Genomic DNA, 11,291 nt, shown 5'->3' with positions numbered 1-11,291 from the left:
AGATTATAACCAGCGATTATGTTGCTAGAAAAGAAAAATTATGAGCCTAATATGATAATTGAATAAAACATCCCTAAAATTATGTGATTTTTCTAGTCTTATTTCATAATTAAATCAAATTTGGTTGCTAATGTATTGCAGAACCCTTTAATGTTTGCATGCCAGACCCACGTGTAGTCGGGTCTCAGTCCAACCTAATATTTTATTAAAAAAAAAAAAAAAAAAAAAAAACACCTGAAATTTTTTCACGAATCACGCTGTACTCCTTCCTCTCTCTGTACTCTTTTATTTCTATTTCTCGCTGTACTCCTTCCTCTCTCTCTCCTCCATTTAAGCGTACTCGAAATTCTCCATTGAAGGGGCTTTTGAGCTTTCTCTCCTCCATTGAAGCAGTCTCTAAGGTTAGATGCTTCTTTTTCTTTAATCATCTAATATTAATTTTGACAATCTAGTGTTAATCGTGTATTTAATTGTCAGTATATACTCAATTTAGGGTTCTTCGAAGTTGGATAATTGAACTATTGGTTATAGATAGTCGAAGAATTTAACGTAATTTTTGGAGTCTAGTTTGATAATTGAGTCAATTTTGGTTGCTAATTTGTGAATTGTAGTTTATTTATTTTATTTTATAGGAAAAACACAAATTCACAAATTCCGGCGGGTGGGGGAATGGTTTCAGGGGTAGGGGTTTCGAGTCTACGGCGGTTTCGGGTCAGGGAAAGGGGTGGGGGTTTCGGGTGGGGAAAGGGATGGGAGTTTAGGGTGGTTTCGGGTTGGGGAATTCAAGTTTTGGGCGGTTTCGTTGGTGGGGCTGGGGCGGGGGGTCTATTGCCTGAGACAATGTTTACTTTAGCCCTGTACGATTACCTGAGACAAAATAACTTAATGTTTATTTTCTGGTTTAATTTGAGATGAACGCTCCAGAGATTTGAAGATATTAAGAAATAGAGTGGCATTTGTGTGAGGCCATGGGCACTAAGAAAGGCAAATTAATAACAATGTAGTTCCCGCTGAGTTCCTACTTTTGAGAAACTCACTAGCATTGACTCATTTCTAGAGCATCCTTTATTACTTAGATTGGATTATTTTTCTGAGGTTTTGATTGTAAGTTGACATGAACTATAGCTTTGCTGAATTGAGTTTCCTAATTAAATTATGAGCAGTCCTTGCATAAGATGTGTGTAAAGGGGTTATTTTTATAGTTTAATGGGTAGTTGATCAAGGATTGTTGACTGTTGATGATTGAATAGGGCCAATAGGGGTGAACTTTGTCTTGGTAGCATTGTTCAATGACTTATGCACAATTCTCCTGTGACTGTATGGGAGTGTCTTATAGAGTTCATTTAAATTACTTTAGTTCAAATGGTAATGCTTGCCATCCATAGAAAATGATGTTTATAGATATGAATGCTTCTGACTTTCTGAGCCTTGAGGTAGAATATTTGCTGGTAACTTGGAGTTTTAAAGCACGAGATTTGTTTGAACAAACATTGACTAATTGTCATGAGACCATGTATACCGTACAAGGGAAGTAGATTTGCATTGACATAGACCCCGAAAAAGGTGTATTCAAGTTTGTGTTGATTGTTGAACATTTTGGTTGAGATCTTTCAGGAATTTGGTTTAGAGTTCAGGTTTTGTATAGTACAAGGTCGATGGACGATGATACAAGCTTTGACTATTATACAAGCTTTGACTGTTTTATGATATTATATGCGGTCGATGGACGATGATGGGACAACCTATTAATCAAATCTTGGATCCGCCACTGAATGTTAGGATTGAACTATGTAATTAGACCTCTTCTACCTGAGCTCAGGGACGGGCTTGGATGTGTTGGTTGTGAAACGAAGTTTCTTGTATAAGTTTAGAGTTTTCTAGCATAATGAATCTTATTAAATTAGCTTCATATATTTGAATTTTGCAATTTTTCAATATTTAAGAACCTTATTGTTAATACTCAACATTTTAATTGGTTATTAGGAGGACTAAGCAAAACTAAATCTGATCCGTTGAAATATGATGGCTATTCTACTCACCTCTAGTTTGGGCAGTGTCGTAGGGAGTAGAAATATTGATTGGAGAGAGGAAACCATAAGTTAGATTAGATTTAGTGGAGTAATCTGCCCTTTCATAGTTGGTTTTGAAGTAAGCCTGAAGGGTGATTTAAATTTTAATGTTCTATTTGGTGACCAATTGAAATATCCTGAGTATCAATAATTTGAACTTCCTGGAGGATGAGTAAGGTTTCAGTGTTTTATTCGATGACCACTTGAAATATCTTGAATAACTATTATTTTAACTTTCTTTGATTGTCTTTTTTTTTCATCATATGTTGCTGTGATAAAGATGCGATTGAAGTTATTTAGGGCGGAAAGTGGCACTACGACAGTGTGGAGTTGGGATGAAATGAACTACGATGTATTGTTAAAGATAATGAAGAGAGTGCCATTGGGGGATAGGCTTTGTGTAGCGTGTTTGGTGAGCAAGACATGGTTGTCGGCAGTATTAGATTCAATGTCACCCCCTGGTGTGATCAATCTCAAACGCTTGGATTGCCCTAAGTTCCAACGAATGAACGATAGATATCTTGTTTTCTTGAAGCGTAGGCTGGATACTATGCCAGTTGACTCTTGCTCTGCATTTTATCATGGCGAAACCTTTCTTCAAGAATATAAGTATCGGTATATTGCTAAAAGGTAATTGTTGTATTTATTGTCAATTTTGTGAGATATATTGTTTTATTCAAGAAATTATTGATTTACCTTAAACTTAGCTTGTTAATTACAATCAATAATTTTTCATTAAACTTTTATTTACAAATCAAATTTGTTCAAATTAGTGAAAGTAAGTTTTAATCGCTAAACTTCATGATTTAAAAATCTGTAAATTATTGGCTAAAATATGTTTTTAATCAATAAAATTCAATTTAGGCCCCATTTACTTCTCATAATTTTGACTGATTTCACTGCTTTTCTTCTCGGGGTTACCAATTTTACTGATCAAAACTCATTATACTAATTCTTATTGATTAAAGGATAATCCCACCTTTTGCAAGTCTTCTCAAAATAGTCTCACCTTTTAAAAATTTGGGAATAATCCCACCTTTTCTATGAATCTTCTCAAAATGGACCCCTTTCATTTATGACTTGCAACAGGTGAATTGGCCTATGTGGCACTTACCATTGCACAGTTTGTGGGTTTCTATATAACTTGGAATTGCTATGCTATATAATTATCTTCTCCCCTGTCTTCCACCATAAGTGTGCTCCCCATTCTTCTCTTAATCCCTTTTTTCCTTCCTTAAATACACCACCATGCCAGAACTTCAACGTGACATTCTCCATTACAATAATAATCGCAACAATCAAGGCTCAATTTTGTAGAAATGTAGAGCACTAATCGCAACAAGCAACTATCAACATTCAACAAACAAGTATCGACAATCACCTATTCAAACAAACAAAAAAACAAAAAAAAAAAAGGGAAAACACAATTTCATATCCAAGCCACACATTTTCGAAAAATTTAGACAGTAATTCATAAAACATTACCTTAAATTTTGATGCATACATCCACCATTGTACTTTATGCGTAATCCCCACAAACCCAACGATTTTTTTTTTTTTTTTTGGCTAATTTTCTGGTCTTTAATTAATGGAAGGGGAAAGAGCGAGTAATGGTGTTTCAGAAATGGGATGGTAGTTAGGATAATTAATTGATAAGGGAGGGAAAACAAAATAAAAGTCCACCTAATACCGCCTGACCAAGTACTTAGTAAAAGGGTCCATTTCGAGAAGATACATAGAAAAGGTGGGATTATTTTGAGAAGATTTGCCAAAGGTGAGATTATTCTTGTGAATTTTTTCTTGATTAAAACTGATTCATTTGGTAAATTTGAGCTTTTCATTTTAAGAAGTTTAATATGGAATATTTATTAAACATAGGACTTTAATCGGTAGAAACAATTCAAGCTGTAGTATAAGCTTACTACAGCTTTGCTTTTGTAAAAATTAGTAATTACATGGAAGAAAAGCAACATCAAATCAGTTAAATTCAAGTGTAGTTTAGAACCTGACTTGACTCGAGAACAAGACCTGACCCAAATGACCTGTTTGCTACCTCTACCTATACCTCAAATGCTACCTTGTATAGACAATACTTACATGTTTGTATGTACTTTGCAGGACACCTTCCATGCAGAAGTTGATAATACCCCGGGCAGTGCGTACGAATTTTACCTTTATTCTGCCTGCTATGAAATACTGGAAGAAGCTGAAGAAAGTGCAGTGTCCTTCAGTATTAATAGCACAATTCCGAAGAAACTTTACTGAGGTCGAAACTCTGCGGTTATTTGGCGCTGTGGATGATGATATTGCAACAATTATACGTGACAGATGTCCTCAACTCAAGCGATTGAGGCTCGACTATTGTGCTTTATCGATCAATGCATTGTCTACTATTTTGGATGGCCACAAAGATTTGGAGTTATTGGATACTCGCCATAGTTTTCGTGTTCCTGACTGCAGGATATTGTTTAGCGATTGGATGTCGCTATGTTTAGAGTGGAATGAAGAGGAGATTCGGCGTAAGGCTGCTGGTGTTAAGGTGCACCTGAAATGCGCTCGAGACCGTTGTAGGAAGTGTGCTCCACGTAAGTGTAATTTACCTCTCCGGAGCTGTTTTCCTGATCTCAAGCCTTTTAAATCTGATTATCGTGCTCGTCTTTAATCTTATTTACTCTTATTTATTTGTATTTCATGCTTATATATTTTGGGGGAGGTTGCAATTTTAGTTAACTATCTTAGGATTATTTCGCAACGACTTCAATCTTTTTGGATTGACTTGCTGATTTACAGTGTAATCGTCTTCCGGCAACCTTTAATTTAAATCTGTTGCAGTTTTTGCTATATGGGAACAACTTAACAAGATTGTAGCTGCTTTAAATGCATCCTTTACCCTGTTACGAAATTAATTTAGTTCTTAATTCCAAACTTTAAGACTGATTTATATGGGAAAAGATTTTGGTTCTTATTTCTGGGAATGTGTGAGAATAATAAGTGGGTTGTTAAACACCGCCAACAAAAATGATCAACACCGCCAACATTTGGTGTGAATGGACAATCGTAACTTTACTACTTCACCACCCCTTATCCTCCTGGCGACCCGCAACCCCTTCCGACCGGCGATGACCACCACCACCCTAACCGACGACCCACCACACCCCCTCTATGGCGACCCACCACCTTCCCTCGCCGGCGGGAAGGTGGTGGTTTTTTTTTTTTAATTTCAGGCAACCGCGGTGATCGGAGCCCAAAACCGGTTACTGTGCGTGGTAATTGGTTTTGGGCTCTGGTTACCACGCACGATAACAGGTTTTGGGCTCCGGTTACCTTGCGTGGTAACCGGTTTTGGGCTCCGGTTACCATGCACCTTAACCGATTCCATGGTAACCGAAGCCCAAAACCGGTTACTGTACTCGGTAATCGGTTTTGTGCTTCGGTTGGTACGGTTGCCAAAAAAAAACCACCACCTTCCCATCAAAGATGGAAGGTGGTGGGTCGTCTTTGAGGGGGATGTGGTGGGTCGCCAATCAGGGTGGTGGTGGTCGTCGCCGGTTAGTGTGGTGGTGGTGTTAGTCGTCAATTAGGGTGCTGGTGTCAAGGTGTTAGTGATTGGTGGTAAGAGCGAAGATAGTAGTGAAGTACTAAGGGCATGCTTGTCCATTTACACTAAATGTTGGCGATTTTGATCATTTTGAATGGCGGTATTTAACACCCCCCCAATAATAAAGCTTGCGGTTTTTAAGTTTTTATTTTTTTTTAATCTTCGTTTTCATTTCAGACATGCTTAACTCATTCCCTTACTCCATCATTCTTTTTTATTTGTCCTTTTTCATTTGGCAAAAACTAATGTACGTCCACTTTAGATAAGATGACTAAAAGTAGTAATAGTATCTTAAACTAAAGGGTTTTTCTACGTTGTATTTTTGTGTTTTCACTTTTTCTTACGTTGTATCATCTCTTCATGAAACGTACCCTTATTTCTTATCTATTATGCCCTCACCGTTAACTTGTTGTTAGGAATTCCGTTAATTTTGTTAGTAATAAGAACTTTTTTCTGTTATGCCCCTATGGTTCTTTGTTTATTCTTATAATCTTATGTACCATTTTTATCAATTTTTAAAGGGCAAATTTGTTCAAAAAAACCTTTTAAAGTAGACATTTTGTTCAGAAAAACCTTATAATTTTTTTTGTGGCCACGAGAAACCTGTTTAATTTTTTTTTTGGTTCAAGACAACCAAGTGAGACTTTCCGATGTTGACTCGCACTTTCCGGCGTTGACCACCCCTTTCCCCTCATGTGCGACTCACGTGACTCTTAAATCTCTAATCACACCCCCTTTTCCTAACTCCACTCCCTTTTCCCTCCAACTACACACTCTCTCTCTTTTTCTCTCTCTCTCCTCTCTATGAACAAGCATCGAGGTCGTAATTAATCCCCTCCTAGGATTATCATGGGTCCATGAAGTCCTCTTCGTAAGAGGAAAGCCACACCCATACTGCAAATCACCTCCTCGAACCATAATTGCTGCATAATTGAGAAAGTTTAAGGGGGGGGGGGAACCCTAATTTCTAATCAACTTTCGAAACCTTGAGAGTTGGATAAATTAAGCAATTACCTCTGGTCGAAACTAGTTGGGAATGCCTTCAATTGCTTAGAATTCACTAGACTTCAACAATGGCTTGTTCACATAGAGGAGAGAGGGAGGAGAGAAGGAGGAGAGTGAGAAGGAGAGAGAGAGAGAGAGAGCAAGAGAGAGTGTGTGTAATTGGAAGGAAAAGGGAGTGGAATTAGAAAAATGGGAGTGTGATTAGAGATTTAGAGTCACGTGAGTCACGCATAAGGGAAAAAGGGTGGTCAACGCCGGAAAAGTGTGAGTCAACATCGGAAAGTCTCACTTGGTTGTCTTGAACAAAATAAATTTTTAAATAGGTTTCTCCTGGCCAAAAAAATTTTAAAAGGTTTTTCTTGACAAAATGCTCACTTTAAAAGGTTTTTCTGAACAAATTTTCCATTTTTAAATGAAAAATTCCACCATTAAATGTCCAATTGATAATGGATGTCATAGCATTATTAAATGAGTCTCAAAATAAAAAAATAAAAAAAAAATTACTCTCCTTTTCAAAATAAATACTTTATTATAACTTATACACTATTTGCCTACACCACTTTCAGGTCTTTAACTAATATTAGTGTTAAATATAGTCATATTGATACTTGTTAGAATCGTCTTAATTTATAGTTTTTGAACATCAATTTCTCTTTTATAATTTATATTTATTGATAATTAAATAAATTGTTAGTCAAACTCATACGTTGGCAAATGTACTGGTCAAACTGCATAGATTTATTATTATGTTCTCGGTGTTTTTATAAGTTGTACCTTTTCTCAGTTTTAATATTTTTTTTGTTTTGAAACTCGTTCAATGAAGCTTTGACATCCATTATCAATGTACATTAATGATGACATTTTCCATTTTAAAATTGATAAAAAAAATAAGTACATCTTAAAAATAAAGAACCAAGGGGGCACAACATAGAAAAATTCTTAGTATTAACAAAATTAACGGAATTTTTAACGCTAGGTTAACAATGAAGGCATAGTAGATAAGAAAATATAAAATACAAGGGTATCGTGAGTAATTTTCAAAAAGAGATGGTACAATGTAGAAAAGTGAAAAACACAAAGGTACGACATAGAAAAACCTTAAAATAAACATTGCGAACCGTGAATGTGTGCCCATTACGAACCGCAAAATATCTAGGCCTAAACCCGGAAAAAGATTTTCATGCAACAACACAAAGCATTAGGGCATATGACAATTCAAGAAGATCGGTGTGTGGAACTATTAAGCTACCAATTACCACTGGCCCAATACACAAAGATGGTTGAATTCCATGTCATGGACATAAAACCTACATTCAACCTTCTTCTTGGACGTTCTTGGATACATGAACTTGGAGCAATACCATCTTCGCTCCATCAAATGATTAGGTTGAACTATCAAGGTCTTCCTATGACCATACATGCTTCTCCTCTAAAAGTCGCAATAAACGATCAATCTCTTCTAGAGATAAATCATGACAATGATGAAGAAGATATGTGGGGATTTTCCCTAGAGGCTATCTGCACGCTAGAAATGGATGAAATTCTTGAAGTACCTTTCAAAATTGATCCATATTCCACCCCAATAGTAAACAACATCTTATTCAAGAGTAGTTACTTACCTGGGATGCCTTTGGGAATAGGAATGAAGAAATCTATCTTATTTCCTATCCCAAACAAAAGCTTCTCCTTTGGATTGGGATATAAGCCAACCAAGGAAGAACTTGAAACTCATGATGCCAAAATAAGGCCACGTAGGAGCAACAATAAGAAAGGGATAATTTCTTTACTCACATCTTACAATCAAACCCTTAATGGACAATTCATTAGAGAGGGAGAGAATTACCCATGCTATGACTTTTTAGAACCACTAGTTCTTGAAGATATCAAGAAACCTGGATTCGAGATTTTTCACGATTGCTACTTCTTGAATGATGACTTAGGCGTCATTCAATTAAAACGCACAACTCCAGGGTGCTATGATAGGCAAGCCTTTAACTTGATATTTGGACTAGAGCAAAACCATGTTTCTATCATAACCAACCAAAATGTCATCCAAGATGAAGCTTTTGATCCTACTTCGTTGATCACTCCTTTCAATAATACCTTTGAGCATGGATGGAGGAAAACCTTCAAATGGACGAACCACAAAGGTGAGAAGCTTGAAGTCATCACAGGTGAAGGACGAATGTTTGAAGAATCTGACGATGAGTCTAGTTTAGATATTAAGGAAGCTGAGAATTTAGGCCTTGTGGCCATTACTGAGTCTTTATTTTCTAGTTCTAAGGACGAGGATCCCAAAAAGGACTCCTCTCTTGATATACTTGCTTTTGATTTTAATAAGATGAGCTCTATTTCCGAGTATATGCCTTCTCTTGAATCTTTTGAATGCTATAATAATCAATCTAACGAAGATGATGATATTAATAAATTGATTGAATTAATGAATGAACGAGAACAAAAGAATCATGTGATCGAAGAAACTGAAACGACCAACATAGGAACAAATGAAAATAAGAAAGAAGTCAAAATTGGCTTAACTTTAAATCTGGAAGAGCGATCGACTTTCATATCGACGCTCAAAGAATTCGAAGACGTGTTCGCTTGGTCATACAAGGAAATGCCTGGAATAGATAGGGAAATCGTGGAACATACCATTCCCTTGAACCCTATGTCTAAACTAGTAAAACAAAAACTTCGACGAATGAATCCTGACGTTGCTTTAAAAATAAAAGAAGAAGTACAAAAACAATTGGACGCAGGTTTCATTCGCGTATGTAATTACCCGGAATGGGTAGCAAACATCGTCCCAGTCCCTAAAAAGGATGGATAAGTTCGCATGTGTGTCGACTTTAGGGACCTTAACAAAGCTAGCCCCAAAGACGATTTCCTTCTACCACATATTGATATATTGGTGAATAATACGGCTGATCATGTGATGTTATCTTTTATGGATGGATACGCAGGTTATAACAAAATTCTAATGGCAAAAGAAGATGAAGAAAAGACATGCTTTATTACCCCTTGGGGTACTTATTGCTACACAGTCATGCCATTTGGTCTTAAAAATGTAGTAGCTACGTACCAAAGAACGACTACTTAGACACGTACTTAGACAAGCCGTCTTCAAGACAACACATCAATAATGCAACTACTAGTAGCTAAGACTAGGACTAATCTAAATAATTCAAGTACAAAAATACTTAACGGCACGCAGTCCGTATTTAGATTTACAAAAATACATAACGAATCATAGTCCATATTTACTATCCTAATCAGGCCCCACTAGTTGCCATTTTATAAAACCTGTGATAGAATATTCATTCCATTCATCCATTTACTATCGTGAATGGCCCATGCATTTTACAAAGTAAAACAAGCAATAAAGCAAAACACGCGCATACTAGTAACTAATTTAGGTGGTTAATCAATTTAACACGCCTAATTTAAAACTAGTCAAAGTTGTTAACCAATTATGTGATTAAACGCAATTAGCTCAAATTATTAATAAAGCTTCCACTAAATTACGCATCCAACTTAATTAATCCAATTAATTAAGCCGGTAAACCCAAATTTTGCCAAATAAATTTGCAAGTGCCGGGAAAAACCGAGGCCTAGCCTCACAAAATAATTAAATAAATAAATAATTAAAATGGCAAAATCGCAAAGTCGCATAGCCCAACGATGCCCAAGTGCCTAGCACCAAGCCCGAGGCTCGATGTTCTAGGCACCACGCCGCGGCTGCCATGCGTGGCTGCTGCCCTCGCACAGCCCCTCACGGCGCCAAGCACGTGGAAGTGGCTGACAGCATCGCTTGCGCATTATGCTGGCCACATCAGCGTGCTTGCGCACACGCAAGTCGTGGCCTCAAAGACCCTACGCGCGCGAGGTTGTGCTGCCTACTGCCGCACATCGCAGCACCCCACACACCGCACCACCTTCGCACCAAGCATGCACACAACTCCCGCACATACGCACCCAACAGCGCACCAACGACGCAACACCCTCATCCTCGGCAGCCACATGCGGGCTGCGCAAGCAGCCCAGCTGTCCGAGAGAGATGCTTGGGGTTTTGTGCCTCGTTTTGCGTGCTTGTGCCTCGGGATTTTATCCCCAATTTTGTGTCATATAAACAATTAATTCTAAATTAATTTTAGAACCAATATTGAGAAAAATGAAAATAAAACAAGTCCAACTTAAATAAATTCAATTTTTAGTGCATAAACCAAAATTAATCCAAGAACCATTCTTTAAATAATTTTGGCTCAACTTGATGCTACAAAAATAAGGGCTATACTCACAATTAATTTAACCAAACTTAAATTAATAATGAGATTTGACAAAATAAAAGGAGTTGGAAAAATAAACACAATCATCCAATGAAAGATTTTCCAACACTAACTTGTGTAAACTTGAAAAATTACATCTTCTAATATGAAGATTAATCTCATTTCAATCACAAGTTTTGAACTTTTAAGACTTTAATCAACTCAAAATGATTAAATCAAAATTAGTTCAATATGAAATTTAGAAAATCAAGATCCAACCAAATAAACAATTAAAGATTAGATCTTTAACATTTTAGAGCTTCAAAAATGCATTTTTACAACAAACATTTACAC

The 11,291-nt window shown here is 36.7% G+C and overlaps 1 protein-coding gene across 1 annotated transcript; it reads left to right on the top strand.

The window, feature by feature from the left end:
- The first annotated feature begins 213 nt into the window (after window positions 1-213).
- LOC110737762 (F-box/LRR-repeat protein At3g48880-like) lies at window positions 214-4,989 on the top strand. The gene is made up of 3 exons (XM_021918111.1): window positions 214-401; window positions 2,350-2,699; window positions 4,188-4,989. Exons 2-3 carry the CDS (start codon window positions 2,350-2,352, stop codon window positions 4,729-4,731), a joined length of 894 nt encoding a protein of 297 aa, XP_021773803.1. The 5' UTR covers window positions 214-401; the 3' UTR covers window positions 4,732-4,989.
- The last annotated feature ends 6,302 nt before the right edge of the window (window positions 4,990-11,291 follow it).

Source organism: Chenopodium quinoa, unplaced genomic scaffold (assembly GCF_001683475.1).
Source record: "Chenopodium quinoa cultivar QQ74 unplaced genomic scaffold, ASM168347v1, whole genome shotgun sequence".
Taxonomy (NCBI): Eukaryota; Viridiplantae; Streptophyta; class Magnoliopsida; order Caryophyllales; family Amaranthaceae; genus Chenopodium; species Chenopodium quinoa.
The sequence above is the reverse complement of the archived record's forward strand: the minus strand, read 5'-3'. Positions and strand labels throughout refer to the sequence as shown.